The sequence below is a fragment of the Micromys minutus genome (genome assembly GCF_963924665.1).
Source record: "Micromys minutus genome assembly, chromosome: 24".
Lineage (NCBI taxonomy): Eukaryota > Metazoa > Chordata > Mammalia > Rodentia > Muridae > Micromys > Micromys minutus.
Genome location: NC_137959.1, coordinates 4,191,281 through 4,211,224, shown reverse-complemented (window position 1 = coordinate 4,211,224; position 19,944 = coordinate 4,191,281). Strand labels below are relative to the sequence as shown.

Below are 19,944 nucleotides of genomic sequence, written 5' to 3'. Positions count from 1 at the left end.
TTGAGAGTTTGAGGCTTTTAACTTGTATTTGCTTTAAATTATTTAAGGTTATTTCTGGGTACTCATCGGCTGTGGTTTTAACTGTAAGTTTTTATTTCCTATGATGTTAAGGTTCTTTACTGTTTAAAAAAAAAGACTCAAAAGAAGATCATTCCTAGCTTTTTGGTTGTTTGTTTTGTTTTCGTATTCAATTTCCTGGCAAACGAGAGAACATAAGAATATCGGATGTTTACTTCAAGTTCTAGGTGCCAAATATATCATTAAACAAGCCCATTCTTGGAAGCCAGCTCGCTAGCGCGTTCTGACCTTTTTGATCCCCGCGGGCTGCCATAGCCACGGAGGACGCTGATTGGGCGAGGCAGGAAAACGCGCTGCTGGAGGCGGTTTCGGTTTTCGGCGCGCGCGTCCGCGGAGGCCCGGCCTGTGAGGGCTCCGGATCCGGCTGCAAGGTGAGCCCGCGGTCCGAGAGGGGCGACTGGGCGCGGGTGGGCGCTCCGGATGGGAGAGGCCGGCCTAGGCCGCTGATGGCCCGGGCTAGCGGTGAGCGGCTCGAGCCTCGGCCCGGCCTGCGCCCCAGGAGACGCTCGCTCGTCCGGGCCACGCGGCCTCGCGGTGCCGGGCGCGCTCCCGTCGTGCGCGCGTCCCGCCGGTGGGGTGAGCGCCCAGGGTTACAGTGGCGCGAGACTTCCTCCACTCGTGAATCCGTGCGTGACGGAAAATCCTAGCCACGGAGGAAACGGTCCTTGCTGGTCGCTTTCTCTTGTGTGGGCCTGTTTCTGTTTCAGCCAAAACCACCATTTTTAAAAACCAGTTACCAGTACTTCATTTTAAACTTACATTAAATGAGACAAGTTGTGATTTAGTTCTTTGATCTTGTTTGGGCCCTCTGTTTTATTGCGTGGATCTCATAAATTGAGCTGTTTCCCTGACTGACACCTTTGGGTGTGAGTTTTTGCTTCGTTTTCTCATCCCGTGCGATGCTGTGATGCCTTAACTTTTTATTTCTCAATTTTTCTTCAGTTATTAACATAGATGGTTCTTGCACTTTGCGAGGTTAGTAATTTATTTGGTTCATGTATCACGCTGGTCCTTCAAGACCGTGAAAGTGCCTACTGTGTTTCTAAAGTAGCAAAGCACAGCCTCTCTTTGGAATTGACTACTATTGGGAGTTTGAAGTTGCAGGATGTGTCTCAGTGTGTGCGTGTGTGTGCGTGTTACTGTACTGCACGTGTTAGTCAAATGCTGGAACAGGAAGAGCAGCCAGCAACCATCTAGCCTAACTCCCTTATTTTGCAGATGAGCCTGGGGCCATGACAGGTGAAATGGTGATGAGTTACCCAAGCCGCACAGCTAATTTAAGTAGCAGAGGAGATTAGAACGCAGGTTTCCTGCTTCCCAAGTGAGTACTGCTGGGAATAGATTTCTCGACTCCTATCCAGACAATCCACATCAAACCAACACGGTTCCACATGGAGAGGTTTCAGTAGAACCATGAGATAGGTCGGGGTCAAGAGAAGAGAAGGAGAGAGGGAGGGGTTTTTGTTTTAACTCCCTGGCTTCGGGTTTTTTTAAAGAAAAAGAAATTTGAATGTCAACCCTTCAACATTTTGCATATAACCTGTGCAGTCTTCCTGTGTTCTTCACACCCTGGGTACATTGCTCACAACGTGCCGTTTAATGTAAATGTGTTGCTTAGGGAGTGATGTCAAGGGAAAGTCTGTCTCCATAGCAGAGAGACCCACTGAACATGTAATTCAAACTTCATTTTACCAGGTGAACCAAGGTTGGCCGAATCCACCAATCCACAGATACAGAGAGGGGACTGGTTTATATGACATCATCTGGTTCTCATGCAAGTCTTGATTTTTCTAAAACCCTGTGTTGTTTAAGCCAGAAAACTGAGGAAGAGCGGATGAGGTGGTGGTTAGGCCTTGGCAGCTTTTCTATCAGTTGACCTCACACTTCTCTGTTGTACAGTCCTGTCCTGTACACCAGCAGTTCCCAACCCAAGGTCACAGGACCCTCGGGATCACACGTGCATATCAGATATTAACATTAGGATTCATAACACAGGCAGAATTCCAGTTATGATGGTTGGGGGTCACCACATCATGAGGAACTGTATTAAAGTGTCGCACATTAGGAAGGTTGAGAACCACTGCTCCACACTGTGGAGTGTTGAGGGACATCCCTGACCTCTGTTCACTAGATCCTAGGTACCACTCTCTTGTTGTGACAGTACAGATTATCTGTAGACTTTTTCAAGTGTCCCAGAGTGGGGCACAAAAATCACCTCAAATCACCTCTGGTTGAAAACAGTTCAATTTTAGGAGTTAACCTAAGTAACCTTTAACCAAACCTGGAAACTGGAGTTTAATTCCTGGACCCACCACCTCCCAAAGATGACCTCTGACATTAGTGCATGCTGTAGCAGATGCTTATTGTCCCTGCCCTACTACATAAAACATGAGAAAAATGCAGTGAAAAGACAAAAACTGAGTAAGCTTCAGAGTCCGCATTTGAACAGACGTCTTCCCCAGCTTGGGTATCTAAACACCAAGTGCTTTGTTTTCCTCTCTTGTACCATTTAATGCTAGTTAATAGAGGAATTGCAGACCCACTGGTGAAGTCTGTACATCTGTAGTTTGTAGATGGTGGGGAAGGGATTGGGTTTGTGTTTGACACTGCCTTTGATTGCTTCTTCCACACTAGTCTGTTTGGGAGCCAGGACTACTATTGAAGTAGACTTTTCTTGTCCCTGTGAAGTTTAAAATCTCTGGGAGCCTGGGTGGATACAATTTGACACACATACCGCACCTACCCACCTTCTTTACCCCGTTATTTAACTCTGAAGACATTTGCTGTAGAACAGATATTCTCGAACGAGACCTCTTGGTGGCTTCTGACAGACAGGAAATGGAGAGCCATGACCATCCGCTTATGGAAATAGGTCACTTAAACAAGCCTGCATAAGAAGTAGGAGGGGGTGACACTGGAGTTGTAGACGTGAGTGTATCTAATTTTGAAGGAGGAACTTTTACCAAGGTGACCCTGGCAGAAGGAATTCTTTTTCTTGTGTTTATGGTTCAAGAGTCTTATCTCTTGCTTTAGAAATTGTCAGAACTATTCCTTCTGCCTTATCCAATTTAAAAGATGAAAACTTAAAATCACTTGAGCCAAGTGATGGAAAAAATTGTGGTGTCAAGACCAATTTACTTGTACAAAATGGATTTATGGGCAAGTCATTAAGTAACAGGGTGTACCGAGGAAGCCTAATGAAGACTAATGTAAAGGGTCTGGATTCCTGGGAGATGAATAGATTTTGAAGCAACCATACTTGTTCCATATAACTTCAAAAGCATCCTTTTCAAACCCTCTAGCAGAAAGTACTCTAGAGAACAAACGAGGGGCTTGCCTTTAGCTCATCCTTTCATGTGGCTTGAAGTCTTCTGAGGAAAGGGCCTATCATTTTATAAAGTAGATAGTGGGCACATGGGAACACAGGAGTCCAGAACTATTACTGTGTGCTGTCACCTAAATAGGAAGCAGAACCAAGCAGATTGCTGTTGAGTATTTTCCTGTGCCCTCCTACCATGGTATCCAGCTAGCCAGCTCATAAAGATCTAGGATCGTGCACACAGATGGACTGTCCTGGCCCAGACCTGCTGACTAGAACTAATAGTGTGGATGGTTGACCTGGGAAGCTCACCCAGAGACCATGCTTCTCTCACCCACTGCACTCCTGCAGCTGTCTGTCTCCTGCGGGGTGGATTGTTCTTCAAACCCAGAGACCCAATGCCTTTGCTAAGGCTTCTCTCTGCAGCTGGTGGACTATTTCAGACTTGACTCAGGGCTTCAGAAATCCTCTAATGTGCCATGTCTGGGCTCAGTCTTCTCCTGGTAGACCTCTGTGTATAATTCTACCCAAATGCATACAACCTTTGTGAAATATGCTACTACTGTGTGTGTTTACCCCTCTGGAGAGTAAACTCCAAGGACCCAAGGTCACATCTTCCCTGCTACGTCCCTAGCCTGCACCTGAGGTTTAGTGAGTACTCCATAAAGTGGGAATTGCCAATCAAGAAGAGGTTGATGCTTACAGAAAGATTAGCCTTAACAGAACTGTTGTTTTGGGCAAGCTTAGAAGAAAATTTCTGCTTTCTAAAAAGGTCCAGAAAGTTAACAGTTTAAAGCAATGAGTACTGTCAAGCCTAGGTTTATATTTTTTCCACTAGTTTTTTCATCTTAATGTATGAATGGTATAGGTAGAGGTGAAATGAATAATCCCTGCATTTAGAGGTCAAATGATGTTACGTTCCCTGGAACTGAAGTTGCAAGCAATTGTATGTCACCTAATGTAAGTTCTGGGAACCAAACCTGGGTCCTCTGCAAGAGAAATTATTAACCACTGAGCAAGCTCTCTGATTCGATTGCAGACCTTTTTAATGTAGATAAATGTACAATTAATCCACATGTATTCAGTATGTGTGTTCATATGATATGACATAGTTTAAAATACCAGTGTGTTTACATTCATCTTTTAACCTTATTTATGTGAACAATACTGTAAGTAAAATCTGCATCATCTTACATTGATTTTTCTCTATGGAATAGGATACTATAGGGACTTACTTTAAAGAATGGTTTCCTTTTTTCCCGATAAAAAAATTCCTGCATTTACCATTAACTTGGTTTTCAAGAACATGGATTTTAGTTAGAATGTGAGAGTGTGTCTGTGTGGGGGTGGGGGGGATGTACACATTCCATTTGGAGGCCAGGGGTTGACTTTAATGGGCTTCACAAGCTCCTCATGTGATCTCTCAGTGACCCTGGACTCACTGGTTTGGCTAGGCAAGGCTGGGTAGCAAGCCCCCTGGGAGCCTCCTGTGTGCCACTAGCGCCAGGGTTGTAGGTGTGTCTCAGTGTACCTGCCTTCTCATGGCACTGTGGATCCGAACTCAGGTTCCTGTGCTTAAAGCACTTGACCCACTGACCCAGCTTTCCACTCACAGTAGGTTTGGTTTGGGGTTTTGATTTTTAATGCACAATAGATGATTTTCGGATTTCAGATTGTACATGAAGGAACTGGAGTTGTGGATTTGGCTTCTGGTTGAAAGTGACCACAAGACTCAAGAGAGGAGTCTGGGCCTTCAAAGTTAACGGTGTCTCTAGCAATGCTTAGCCACAGAACAGTGTGTGAGCGATATACACGTGTGCGGCCTGTGAACAACATGAATAAAATTGTTGTATGGCCAGAGTCTTGGAAACAGCAGTTGTAATCTTAGCTGTTAGCTAAGACTGTGGAGCTAACATGCACTGGGGGCTCAGTGGGAACACTGCAGTATGGCTTTGAAGGAGTAGCTGTGGATGGTCCAATATAACCAAGAATTGTTTTCCTTAGATTACTGTCCCTTTGATTTGTTCATGCCTCTTAACACATAGTGTTCAACTTCTGGATTCTACGTTCCTAAGGTAAAAGTCTAGCACATGTTTTTAAATTGCCTTGCACAGTGTGTAGGTTTACACTTTTGTTGAATTGTTGAAGAATCTGCCACATGGCATTCCAGCTGCACCAAGTGGCTAGTCCTGCATGCATGGGTCTGAGAGAATCTTTGTAGGGTTTGCAGAAGACGCGTAAGAACCTCAGCTCCCTTGCACCCTTGTAAAAAGCCTGCTGTGGCAGCTTGCCTGTCTTAGTTAGGCTTTCACTGCTGTGAAGAGCCACCATGACCAAGGCGACTCTTAGAAAAGGAAACATTTATTGGGACTGGCTCACATTTCTGGAGGTTAGTCCATTATGGGCATGGCAGGAAGCATGGCAGCATTAAGGCAGACACAGTGCTGGAGGAGCAGAGAGTTCTTGATCGGCACATAGCCAGGAGAACACTGGATGTGCCTCACACTGGGCCTATTGCAAGCATTTAAGACCTCAAGCCCTGCCTCCACAGTGACACACTTCCTCTAACAAGGCCACACCTCCTAATAGTGCCACTCCCTATGGCCAAGCATTCAAACACCTGAGTCTGTGGGGCCATACCTATTCCAAGCACCATGAGTAGCCCCTGTAATTCTAACACTGGAGAACAGAGACCAGTAGATGAGAGGCTGGGGGTGGCTCCTTGGCCAGCCAGTCTAGCCAAACCAGTAAGCTTTAGGTTCAGTGGAAAACCCTGTCTCAAAAAAGTTGGGTGGATAGAGACTGAGGAAGGCTCAACATCTGCCTCTGGCTACCACACTCAAGTATGAAAGTGGCACATTTGCACACACCAGTAACTGTCTCACGGTAGTGAAGTTTAAGTGAGTCAGTGCGTGTAAAGTACTTGGAAAGGTGCCAGAATGTCCAGATTCACTTGTAGGTTTCAATTAGGACTCTTCAGGGGAAAGTTTAGATGTCAGTTGTTGATGAGTGGCGGACTTTGTATGATGTTGGTTTGAAGTTAAATTTAACTCAAATATCTAGCATATTTTGTTTCACCACAACTTGCTACAAGTTATTTAATCTTTCTATTGTTTTCCTCTGTGAAGTGGGAATGTCATGCCTTCTCCCAGGGTTCTGGCGATGATTACACGTGGCATTTATAGATGTTAATAGAGTTGTCAGCATAGAACAAGTGTTCATTAGCTGGGCTGAGGTGGTGGTGGCTGTAAGGGTGTCATGTGTGTGACACATTAGTACAGCTGTAAACAGCTCTAAGGCTGTGCCCTGGGCTGTTAGGGCTGTGAAAGGTGATAGGTGTGGACACAGGTTGGCTGCTGTGTAGCAGAGCACCGCATAGAGCCCTGTGACGCTTGATTCTCTGTGGGTATATTAAAGACCCAAGAGTTTTGTTTTGCTTTTTGGTGAATGATTGTCTGTACATTTATTGCTCTTTCCTGTTTCTGATCAGGACTGTTAAAAATGAGTCTGCGGAAGCAAACTCCTAGTGACTTCTTAAAGCAGATCATCGGGCGGCCAGTTGTGGTGAAGTTAAATTCTGGCGTGGATTATCGAGGTAATATTTTCATGTTTTATTGTAACTGGTATAACTAAAATAAGAAAATGTGGCTAACCATTGCTCAGGACAGGTTGTTTCGTTTTTGTTTCATCTTCTGCCTCTGAGGCAGTTACTTTTAAAGTAAAATGCCTGTCGGTAGTGTGTGCTTTTGCTTTTACAGTGTTGGTGAATTGTCTCCTGTGTGTTCTGAGATCAAGTCTGCCTAAGTTCCCTGATAATAACTAGAGAGTCACTGTCAACTGCTGTGCAGAGCTCAGAGCAGAGAACACCTGGTTCAGCAGCATCTGGGTTTGCAGAAGAGGTCACGATTGGCACACTCTTTTAATCTTTTTTTTTTTTTTTAATTTTTAACAATCAATTTATTTTATGTATGTGGGGACTTCAGATTGCAATACAGATGGTTGTGAGCCACCATGAGGTTGCTGGGAATTGGACTTAGGACCTCTCGGAAGAATAATCATTGCTCTTAACCACTGAGCTCTCTCCAGCCCCTGACATGCTCTTACTTAGCCCGAGTCATTTTATAACTTGACCTTCACAGTCATGTAATGAAAGATGCTTTTCAGCTCCTATAGAGAATACTTTTTAAGCTCTGGGTGCTGCTTTGTGATCCCAGCACTGGGAAGAGACAGGAAGATTCAGAGTTTGAGGATAGTTTCAGCTACATCTGATTTTGAGGCAAGCCTAGGCTACATAAGACCCTGTCTCAAAACAGAAACAAGCAGCATGAAAAGAAAATGAATACCGAAGACAAGGCAGAAGCCACTGATGGTGGACGTGTGGTAGGATTGGAGCTGCAACTCAGAGCCTGGGGACTGAGTCTCAGCAACTCAAAAGTCGTTCTGCGAAGTGATACCAGATTCCATTTTAAAATAATGACATTCCTACTCTTCTCAAATTGAGATGTGCCAAACTGCTTAGGCTATATCATAGAGAGATGGCTAATTCAGCAGAGTTGTGCGGCCATATCTTGGTCTCTTTCCTAATTTCTTTAAGGCTTTTCCTTTCCCCACACATTTAAATGTGTACTAAGTACTTTAGTACATTGTCACTTTGTTCTCCCTAAACTGAGATTTTGTGGTTATTCTCACTAGGGAGGGAGGAGCTAAGGCTTACTGAAGTTTGACTGGAAAACTTAAAGAAATTACTAGAGGGGCTGGAGCACTGGCTCAGCAGGTAGGAGCACTGACTGCTCTTTGTAGAGGACCCACATTCAGTTCCCATCACCCACCAGACATCTCATATCTCTCTAAGTCCAGTTCCAAGGGATCCGGTGCCACAAGACTGCACATGCAGGCACAACACTCACACATTTAGAACTAAAATAAATACTTTGTAACCCATAAGTTCCAGCACAAGGAATAGTAGTTCAAGTAGGAGGGCTCTATCCCTAGCACCGCTGAAATGAAGGGAAGGGGCTAGAGAAATGGCTCTGCAATGCGGAGTATATAAAGCTCTTGGAGAGGACCTGAGTTCAGTTCCCAGTGCTCACATTGGGTAGCTCCCAACCTCCTGTATAATTCCAGCTCCAACACCACTGCCTCTGAGGACACCTACACTCATGTGCACGTACCTACACACATACACATCGTTAAAAGGAGAGGGGGAATCACTTTGTTTTAGTCAGTTTTTGACATATATAGCCTGTTGGCAATGTTGTGCGTGCTTGGTTGCTTGCTTTTAATCAGGGTCTTCCTATGACACCCAGTTGTTTTCAAGCTCTTTTCTCTGTGTGCCTTGTTCCCGCTCAGTCCCAACTAACAGTGAGTAATAGTGACGACCCTCTTGTCTAATTCCATACATACCATGGAAGTTTCCTACCCGTCATATGAACGTGCTTTAAATGTAGCATGGTAGAGAAGAAGCAAAGAAACTGTCTTAAGCTCTCTTTGGCTAGAAAGTTATTGTTCTTGATAGTTGGCAGCCCAGTCTGATTCTTTGAAAGTTCACCACTTCTCATAGACTTCTGTTGGGCTGATGTCTTGTGCTCAGATTACACACAGAGATTTGAAAGGAAGCCTCTGTCTAGAGGATAATGAGGGCAGAGGCAGAGGAGCATAGTAATGAAGTTAAGATTTTAAATGGGACTATTGACTTAGTTAATTGAATTGAATCTGTATTATGTTTTTATTCTTTATTTAAAGTATCATTTTTTGCTTGGAGACTGAGAATTAGAAACTTACTGGTTTCATCTTTTGAAAAAAGTCTTCTGGTCAGATTGTAGAAATTTATGCCATCTTAACACAAATAACAATTCACCCAAACTGTTTTCCTTGAAAGCTCCTGGCATTTTTGTAGCTGATTTTCTCTATTAGTTTTGATTTTAAAAATAGCCCAGCTCTGACAAAGCTGAACACAGTGTGTTGTAATGCAATATGTTGCTCTCTGTTCTCAAGCTGCTCCTTGCTGAGAGCCACAGCTTTGAGATGTTCTTTCAGGAGCACCTGCTGTCTATTATCTTAACAGATTGTGGAGACTTCCTCTTCACCCCAAGTCCATTCATCTGCTGCAGTAGATGTTGTGAAAGACTGAGATAAATCTGCCAGAGCCGTATTTTACCGAGCAGCTAAAGTAACAAATGTCACCTCGATGGAGGCTCATTTGTCCCTGCATAGTTGCCATGTCTGTCCCTGCCTCCCAAAGAAGGGCATTTGGTTGGAATATAATAATGCTTATACTTTGTGAAGGCTTTCGGAGTTGCTGTGGTGATCACACATCCCAGGAGGGAGTGACAGTTGGCTGCCTGTCTTGGAATAGTGGATGCTTGACTCCTCTCATGCCGTGCCTGCCCAGCCTTCATTCATATTGGCACCAAGTAAAGGCGCTTTTGTGTTTAAGTCTATTGAGTTTTGTTTACAGTGTGAATTTTTATATTATGTGTCTGAAGGCTAATGAATAAAGTGATTGTCGGGTCTAAGATATACCCTGTAATTTTAAATTCTGTGTACTTTTCTCCAGGGGTCCTGGCCTGCCTGGATGGCTACATGAACATAGCACTGGAGCAGACGGAGGAGTATGTAAACGGGCAGCTGAAGAATAAGTACGGAGATGCGTTCATCCGCGGAAACAATGGTAATGGTTTCCCCACGGTTCAGTCTTCAGAACAGGCCATCCTGTGTGGAGTAGAGAGCACTGGGGAGCTTCTAGAGGATGTTAAAGTTGTCTGTGCTTGGGTTTTAGGTCTTTACTAGAAACCAGATCTGTTTCTGAGTGGAAAGAGAATTTTCCATGGAATTTTGGAACTAAAAATTTCCTTTCTCAATTGATAAAGAGCTGAGGGATATTGGTATACTGAGCAGAACCCTATTGCCTTAAATAGCCGTGTACTGGATTCTCACAGTGCCTTCTGTGAGATGGAACTACTCCTGTGCCACCTGCACACCCCTTGGCACTCAGCCTGTCCTTTGTCCTTTTTCTATTCAGATTTAGGTTCCTTTCCATGTGTCAGAAGTGGGACAAAGCATGGCTCTGAAGTTCTGTGGCTGTCAGCGCTGCCCTGCTTGCTATGGCTAGTTTTTAAGTCGCCTCATTCCAAAGTACAAATTGTCAGTACCATCATATTTGAATACACGGAGGCTAGGGAAGTATCGGAGTGACTAGGAATTAACCTCAGCCCACTTTCACTTCCCATCCCCTGGGGTGGAACTCCTTTTTCTGTAATTAATTTCTTCATTTCTGAGTGCTAAGAATCTTCTAACAGCCTTAAAAGTTAGGTCTTGTTAGGGATTGAATATCCTGACTGTTGTAATAACTTACGGGCATTTCAGTAGAGTTTCTTCTGTCTCATATTCTTACTTGCCCTCCTTCTTTTGCTTGGAAACATTAGGATCTTGTCTGTCCTCAAAGCAGCTGATAGTAGCCCCCAGAGCAGGGATCCTACAGTCACATGCACCCAGCCTGTCTAGAGAAGGCAGTGGCTTTTCTCTACACTGTACATGTTGTAACAGTGACAGTTGTCATCATTCCTACGCTTGTACTTGGTTCTTAAAGAGGATCCTGGCTCACTCGATTCAAGTCTGTGCTGGCTCTGTGAGGAAACCTCTGCTGTTCACTTTGAACAGGCTTGTCAGGATGTGAGGATGTGTGGGATGGGAGGAGAGCACACCCTAGGTCACAGCCTGACCAGTGGCCCAGTGGCCCCTTTTCCTGTCTCCATGCAGCACACGTTCTCTGTGCTCAGTGTGACTGGCGAAATCACACGTTGGATGACACCAAAGGTTTATACTGATCTCAGAGTAAGGACTTTGCTATCTTAAATATGTTCTCTTTTTTTTTCTCTTACGGAAACAGCAACTATAGTTTATATTGGGAAGATGAATTAAAATAATACTAATTCTTTCTTGTACCTTTTTTTTATTTGTATGAGTGTTCGTCTACATGTATATAAGTGCATCACATGTGTGCCTGGTACTTAAGGCCACACAAGGTCCCTGGACCCCTGGAACTAAAGTTACCCTTGGTTGTGAACTGCTCTGTAGGTGCTGACCCAGCATTGTTGCTCTGTAACTTCTGTCTGTGCCCTTAGATGGTGAGCCGTGTCTCCAGACACATTTACTACTTATCATTCTGAATCCCAGATCTAGCCTAAAAGATTTAGCTGATTCACTTTTCTCAAAGCTTAATTGTGATACAGCTGGTTACAAAATATTCTTAAATTTTAGGCACTTTCACTTTTCTGGTTCTGGTTATAATTTGTAAAGTCAATAACATGCATAGATAAGACTAGCTATAATCTTGTAAGATATCAAAGCCCGGTGTAGACTGAACTCATTTTATAGTGAGCTTCATTGCACGGTATAAACAGTCCTTTAAAGTGTGCGAGCTGCAGGCCAGGACCCACGAGCCTTTAAAACTGATGCTGTGCCACTCAAATGACATTGCGTTCTCTTGTCTTTCCAGTGCTGTACATAAGTACACAGAAAAGGCGGATGTGAAGACAGCAGGGGCTCTGCTCTTCAGAGATGGACATCTGACGTGCTTTTGGGTTCTCTTATGATCTCAGTTGGCCTGTTTTCGTGTTGGTTGGTGGGGTTTGGTTTGATTTTGTTTTTATATTTGACATTGGAATGAGAGAGGCATTACATTACAGTCTTAAGCTTTTCACATTTATGTTTCATTCTTCATTATTTCTGCCTGTACAGAATGCTAAAATTAAAAATGTTTGTTTCTCCTTGATTATTTTACCTAAGGTTCCAGCAGTGTCATTCCATTGGTTGGCTACATATTCAGCTGACTAAGTGGCACATCCCTGAACCTGAGGTCAGGCACTCTGGAGACATCCTTTGTCTCTTTTCTCTGCTCACCATCCGTACCATTTAAAGCAGGTAGATGAAACCTTCTGAGAAGTCATGGCTTCAGCTTGGGCTATAGAGGGTCAAGAGGTCAGAAATTCAGCTGTTGGTTTAATCACCTTGTGGTGTCTCCACAGAGTGGAGCTCTGTAGACTTAGAAGTGTAGCCATTGGCCTCCTCAGGCCGTCCTGCCAACCCTCCTGCACAGTTAAGCTCTTCATGCTAACTTGCTCCCTGTAAAGCAAAGGTTGGTTACTCCAGTTTGGGGAGGAGCTCAGCTGCTCTATAGGCTGTGGTGGAGGTGGTGCAAGCCCAGAGTGCCTAAACTCAGTTTCCAGGTGCTGAGCTGTGGCTGGGAAAGAGTTGTATTCTGGCAAAATGTTGCTTGGCACAGGCAGAGCCTTCAGGCCATGTGACTCCTGCTGAGTGGGTGTTGCTGTCTGTAGAGGCTGCTCTGCTGCTTTGGTTGCACAGACACTAGGGCTTTCCTTATCCCTCCCATCTAAACCCTGTTTCAGGAGGTGGGACAATTTTGGAACAATTGCCTGGTTGAAGGAAGATGGGAAGCTGGGGGGTGCTTTCTGGAGAGGTGCATATATGACATTTGTCTCATTTAACTAGTAATCAGAAACAGTTAATAACTCAGGAAAGAAAAGAAATGTTTTGTAAGGTTTGATGGTGTGCACACTGAAAATAAAACACTTTATCCTAAGCTTCAGTAATTCATCACTTCCTGACAGGGGCTTGAAAAGGGACCAGTGTGTAAGTACAAATCACCAATTTGCTCTTTTATAAATGGCTTCTTTAAAGGAGAAAATGGATGTCTCAGAGTGGAGCACACATGTTCTCATTTGTTTTTCAGTGTGAGGCTGCCAGGTTACTGTGTCCCTTCACTCACTCAGCTGCCTCCGAAAGCAGTTCTGTTATCTCCCACCAGCCTGTAGCATCCTGGCTTTGCTCGTTTCTTCCCTGACCTCTCCTCCAGCACATGAGTCTTTATTTCCCTCTTGCTGTTTCTAGCTTAATAGCTCTATTGCAGAATATTGTTTTCATCAAAATCGACTTTGGGAAATGCTGTCGTTTTTATGGTAATAAAGAACCATATGCATCTGGACCAGCACATGCTGTCCCATGTGCACACCTTTTTGTGATAGAATTCTGAAACAAATTGTAAATGCTAAAATTACTTTTCTTAACTGTAGTCTCCTCATGGTCTGTGAATGGTTTTCAGTTGGATTGTAGCAAAGACAGTTGTTCTAGGGTGAAAATTTTTTCACTTGAGTAAATACATTTTCCTTATCCCTATGTCCCCCAAACCATAGTTGCCACCATCTTTCTCTTGGGCTGTGACAAAACAGAATGTCTGATAGGAAACAGAACTTGTGCTTGGTTTCTAGACGATCTGCCTTCACATTTTGTTTTGGTCTGTGAGCTATTCCTTGGCTAATCTTGCAAGCTGAATCAATTCTTACTTCAAAAGTGTTTATCCCAAACAGAGCTGCAGACAGTACAAACACAGATGGCGGCCATGTTCTGAACCGTGTTCTCCCTCAGCCTGCAGAGATGGTTCACATCTTGAGCATCTTGTTTGAGGCCATATGCAATGCATGCTAGGAGTTCTAATGATGTGACAGATAGTAACAAATGCTTCTGGGATTTCCTCGAGGTTGGAAACGGGCAGCATCGACTTCAGTGTGAGCCTCATCACCCTGGAGCCTACAACCAGCTTCATTAGAAACAAGCTCTGCGGGAAAATTATCTTCTATATTCTCATTGGGTCCTGGATGACAGCATTCCAGGCCAAGGAGCCAGTCTGTTCCCTCGCTGTAGACTGATATCCATGCACATCTTTAAAGTGACTTTTAAGAGAAAATGATGGTCCTGAGTATTGACTTGCTCTTTGTTGTGGCAAGATGTCAACCCTGCTGTGATCTTGGAGTTCTCATAGCCAGTCTACAGTTGTTACGTTTTATTTGTTTGGTGTTCCTGCCCCCAAATTACTGGTGAAAAGAAGACAAACTGCAGTTTTCCCCTCACCTGACCTTCAAGAGGCTATGCTCCGAAGAGCCACCCTTGTCTATAAGGTGTCTTCTGACACCAATGAACCCACTTCTAAGAGTACAAGGCTGGGCGTGGTCTGATCTGAATATCTAGCAGTGTCCCTGTAGCTGCTGCCTTTTCTACTGTATGTGGCAAGGCAGCCATGAGTGTGTCCCATTGACCACCCAGCTGTGCCTCCACTAAAGTCTTGTGTACTAGAGACAGCAGGTGGTGCTGCTTACTTGCTTTGTCCTTCCCTTGCCTACTGTCTGCGTTGGGTTTTACTGCTGTGAACAGGCACCATGACCAAGGCAACTCTTATAAATAACATTTCATTGGGGCTGCCTTACAGGTTCAGAGGTTCAGTCCATTATCAAGACATGGCAGTGTCCAGGCAGGCATGGTGCAGGAGGAAACAGAAGTTCTACATCTTCATCTGAAGGCGGCTAGAAGACTGACCTTCAGGCAGCTAGGATAAGGGTCTTAAAGCCCACCCCTTCAGTGACACACCACCTCCAAAGCCGTACCTACTCCAAATAGTGCCACTCCCTGGGCCAAACTTACTCAAACCATCACATTTACTTTATGGAAAAGTTAAGGGAGGTAACTAGGGAAGGGATTTAAAGAAACAGTGTTGGTAATCAGCACCTATTGAACGGCAGCTGTGGACAGGACCTATGTATTACCCTAAGTGATACCTCCCCCTATGCAGGAAGGGGGTTCACTTTGCAAGTCTGGCTGTTGATGGGAGAACGTCTGCATTTGATGTCTCGGCTGTGTTCATACCTTAACATTTCAGATAAACTTGGAACTGGGAAACCTTGAGATCTGATTATTTCCATCCATTTGTTGTTCATGGGTCTGTTGGTTTCCTGTTTTTACACATTTTTACCTATCCAGCAAAAACTGAATTTTCTGATTTAACTAAATTGTCATGCTATCTGTCCCCACCCCATTACTCTGCATTTTGAATGCCATCGTCTGCAGGATTGAAGGATTTTATTTTCTTGGTGTAGCAGTGTGAGGTCTGTACAGCAAACAGAAATGTAATTTTAGAACCTTATATAATTATTGAACAGTTGAGATAGAGCAGTTTTCAAGGCCTACTTGACAAAACTGGTCAGGTCTATTCAGACTCCATCATTCCAAACCTGATGAACACATGCACAAACTGGGTTAAAGGAAGACTTAGTTTTTGAAAACCTACATTGAATAATTTCAGAGAAATGGGTTTATTACCACAAACTGCTGAGTAAAGGGCAGACAGGACAGTTCCCGCCCCCAGACTGCTGTCTCAGACAGTTTCCAAGTCCTAAGTGTTTGAAACAAGCCACGCTGATGTCACAGGAGCCCACAGGTAACGCTCTACTTGTGGATATGGGAGAGTATTAAGAATCTTTGCCCAGCTCTTGTGTTTTTGCTTAGACTCAATACTGCTAACTTCCGCTTCCTATTAGCCAAGCAAGTTGCATGGCCATTATTTTTTTTTGTTTGTTTTGTTTTGTTTTTTGTTTTTCCAGACAAATAGAATCTTTTCATGTATACAAAAACCCAAAAATCCCAGCAGAGATTGGCTAAACCATGTGTCAGTCATACTTCTCCATGGAAACAGCAGACGGTGTGTGTATGCAAAGAGAGCCATGTGAAGGAACTGACACTGGCAGGGTAGCCCTGCTGCAGAAGAGTTGGAGTGCGAGCCTGAAGTTATTGTTAGATACCCTCTTCTACGGTCAGTCTTATTCAAACCTTCAGCTGGTTGGATGAGGCCCTGCGGCAAGATGAAGATAGGTATGCTGTTTAGTTCAGACTTTTTTCTACAGTGTTAATCTCACTTAGAAAGTAGACAGAGTAGTGTTTGACCACACAACCCGTTTATCACGAAAGCAGCCATGTGTTGGCTGTGTCCTTTGCATTATCGATGTCCAGAACAGCCCTCTGAAACGTATAGAAGCAGAGTCCAGTGAGACTGAGTTCATAAGGCCTGTGTCCCTAAGGTCATATCCACGTAATCAGACCAAAGACAAATAGTGGTGGCTCTTTCATGACTTCAGAAGCTGGGTCTGTCTGGGTGAATTGTTTCGTGCCAGGTTGGCTTGCAGAATTCCCAGCTAATACATGTCTAAATGTCAGTGGACACGCTGAAAGTGGTAACAGTCAAGCCAGTCTCCTGCCCACACTGGGTGGATGGTGAGGGACTTCCAGTCTGCATCATGTCAGCCTCCTGTTAGGTGTGTCTCAGAGGTGTGGCTTGTGTGATAATCAGACTGTGTGTTAGGGTTCCATGGCTTGCTTTTTTAGTGCATTCAAAACCCCTTGCATGTGTTTTTACCTCAAGAATGATTATGCAGGACTGGACTCAGAGTTGGCTTGTTTCCTTCTGACCGTGAGATCTTCAGTGGTGTCTGCTTCAGATTGTCCACAGCAGCTGACTACTTGACCAGCAGCAGATTGTTTCTGCTGTTGTATGACATTCGGAATTGAGGATTTTTCAGAGGGCAAATAAATGCTAGGACCTCGAGAGTGTGGTGGTTGGTGGTTGTCGTTTGACGTTTGTTGACTAGTTGTGCCCAAAGAAGAAATTAGATATCTTGACCGTGAAGATCAAACTTGCCCCAAGGAACTTGACGCCCCTAATCTGGAGGGAGTAGTCTTAACAGCGTTGCCCCCTTTTCTTTCTATTCTTTCTTCTCTCTTACCTAGTGTCCCAAGCTGTACATGTAGCTGCTGTCCTCCACGTTCAGAGTTGATGCAGTGATGCGCTACTGCGGTGTGACAGGGAAGAACAGTAGGCCTTTACACACCAGGCACCATTTGCAGACTGTCTATGTTTTAACGTTTATTTTTTCCTCTCTAGAATCTTCCTAGTTTCAGTTACTACTCAACAGTCTCCACAGTACAGGGGGAGTGTCATCAGCCTGGCACTACTGTACAGAGCCTGGCTTGGTCCTGTCTGCTTTCTCCCAAGCCCAGTTCTAGCTCCATTTGCCCATGAAACACACTGTCACTCAGATGTTCAGGGGCAGCTGGAGTAGTTAGATGTCTCATCTAAATTGTAAATGCCACCAAAGGCTGCATGAGGCTTGCTATTGGAAGGTATTGGGACTTTAGGAGGTGGGGCCTGGTAGGTTTTAAGTCATTAGGACATGATTTTGAAGGGTGTATTAGAATCCTTCCCTTCCCCTTGTTTTTCTTTGTTTCTTGTCCACCACAAGGTGAGTAACTTTGCTTTCTCACGTGGTCCCTGCTATGATGCTTTGCCTCACCATAAGGCCAAAGCCATAGAATCACCTGATCATGGACCGGAAAAGCTGAGAAAAATAAATAATAAGGCATCATGCTGAGTTGGTTTTTCTCAGGTGTTTTTTTATTGTGACTATAAAACATCCTGTCACGTGACCTTTTTACCTGTGTCCCCACTCTTTGCCATGATGCCTATGCTACGTGTGTGCTCTTAAACCCCTGACTGTGTTTCCCATTGTTCTACATTCATTTTCAACCAGTCTGTGTATTTCATGATAAGTACAGCTTATTTTATGTTTTAGTTTCTCTTTGATCTCATATTTTTCCCAACACAACACTTAAGAAACATTAAAACAGAAAAGTTTCCATTGAAACTGATCATTTTGTAAACTGAGGAAAAAATCATGATGTCAAGAGGTGGAAACAGCCCTGATCCAGTAACCTAATTTCTGTGTGAGGAGAAAGGCCGAAACATGTATTTGAATAAATATTTAAGGGCTGGAGGCGTCGCTCAGTTGGCTGGGTACAAACAGCATGGGTCTGACCCAAGGAAACACATACCCAGGTCAGGAGACTCTTCTTCCCAACTAAGCTATGCTTTTCTGAGCAGACATGATCTGTCTCTTCAGAGAAGTGGAATTAATTTAAACCAGTAGAAAACAGTAGGAAACCAACTGAAATAAGTCAGAAGATAGAAGCTCTGTCCTTATTAAAACCGATGCAGACATCAATAGGAGTCCTGTAACTGCCAGCCATTTGTTTAGGGAAACCCATGGCCTCCCCTCTTCCCACTCTGTTTTGTGGAAGAGCCCAGATGACCAGCTCCTGTACCACATCCATAGCCCCTGTACCTCTCTCCCCACACACACTTCCTGAATCACATCTTCCTCCTGGTTGCCTCTGTTGTGAATATCATTGAACCCAGGGACTTGGATATGCCATGCAAACACTACGGCCAGGCTCCCCCAGACACCCCTCCCCCAGGCCTTGTACTTTTATTTTTGTCAGGCTAGCCATTCCTCAAGCCTCCTATGAGGGTGAGGATGTGTTCACACACTGGTGTTGCTGAGTGGCACCTTGTGGGAGACTGGGTGCCTTAGGAATGCCTAGAGGAAGTTTTCTGTCAGGATGTGTATGCAGGAGTTCACATCTGGAGTTGAGGGCACACTGAGACAGTAGGAGCAGCAAGGGTGACCGCTGCACGTTTTCAGTGAGTGCTGTCCTGCAGGGAACTGCCCTGTGGGCTCATCTACGTCAGCACTTGGCTCCTAGCTCTTTGAAGAGGTTGAAGAACCTTTAGGAGGAAAATCCTGCCCAGAGGAAGGTCCCTGGGGCCAGGCCTTGGAGGTAATGGTAATAATCCAGTCTGCATCCTGAGTGGCATCTGCTACAAAGCTCAGACCGTGCAGGTGAAGGCCATCTTCTAGGTTCTCACCCCAGGGACCCTTTCAGACTGAGTTCAAAGAAACCCTTTGTTCAGGTGTCATATTGCAATAATGAGCAAGGAACAGGAGTTGTGGAGAGAAAGTAGCTGCCATCTTGGCATGCTGATCAGAATAAAATAAATGTAAAGTCTAGCCATGCCCGCGCATACCACAGCTCTATAGAAAGAAACAGGTGTCAGAAGGCTCAACTCAGGCAGTTTGTGAGGTCTCATCCTGTACCCAACCTATAAAGAGAAAGAAAACCTTTGCTCCAGGTCATGTCAGCTGGTAGGAAGCAGGGCAGAAGGTCACTCACACCCAGTCGGCTTTCAGGGACTGTGAGCTGGGTAAGTCAAAGCCAGCCACAGCTCAGCTGAGGCTTTTCAGAACCTGGGCAGCAGAGAGGCGCGTTCGTGACTGGAATTAGCTGGGTGCTCACAGTGTAAGGCTAGGATTGTGTTCAAAACATTCGCAGGTGAGAAACAGTGCACCGAACTGCAGGCTTCTCCAGGCTAACTCCTGTCTGGTGGCACAGAACTTGGGAGCCTGTGAATGGGGAGGGAGATGGGGGCAACCTCTGTATTTAGGTTGTATTTAAAGAAAGGAAAAAAAATAATAAATCAGTCACAAAGGAGGTTAAACTCTTGAAATAGGCTTTGAGGTGGGGGTGGGGAGAAGGCTGTCTGGTGGTCATGCTTTTGATTTTTTTTAAGGTAGCAGTATGAGTTTTGTTGTGTTTTGTTTAAGACAGGGTCACTACGTAGCCCCGGCTGGCCTAGAACTCACTATAGATGAAGCTGACCTCAAACACACAGAGATCCATGAGGTGCTGCTTCTTTAGTATTGGGGTCAGGGGTGTGTGCCACTGTGCCTGACTAACACTGAGGTTTTAGACAGGTCATGGCCACAGAATATTTTCACTGGTGTCTAGAGCATTTACGTAGAAGGGTAGCC

The 19,944-nt window shown here is 44.6% G+C and overlaps 1 protein-coding gene across 3 annotated transcripts; it reads left to right on the top strand.

Moving 5' to 3' along the window:
• The first annotated feature begins 367 nt into the window (after positions 1-367).
• LSM6 (LSM6 homolog, U6 small nuclear RNA and mRNA degradation associated) lies at positions 368-12,100 on the top strand. 3 transcript variants are annotated; one of them, XM_080936802.1, is made up of 5 exons: positions 380-449; positions 1,297-1,399; positions 6,888-6,992; positions 9,954-10,067; positions 11,895-12,100. In XM_080936802.1, the coding sequence occupies exons 3-5, from the start codon at positions 6,899-6,901 to the stop codon at positions 11,927-11,929; spliced, it is 243 nt and encodes an 80-aa protein (XP_080792928.1). In that variant the 5' UTR covers positions 380-449; positions 1,297-1,399; positions 6,888-6,898; the 3' UTR covers positions 11,930-12,100. The 3 variants fall into 3 exon arrangements, with proteins under 3 accessions (XP_080792929.1, XP_080792928.1, XP_080792930.1); XM_080936803.1 differs by lacking the exon at positions 1,297-1,399 and having other exon boundaries at positions 368-449; XM_080936804.1 differs by lacking the exons at positions 380-449; positions 1,297-1,399 and adding an exon at positions 5,452-5,472.
• The last annotated feature ends 7,844 nt before the right edge of the window (positions 12,101-19,944 follow it).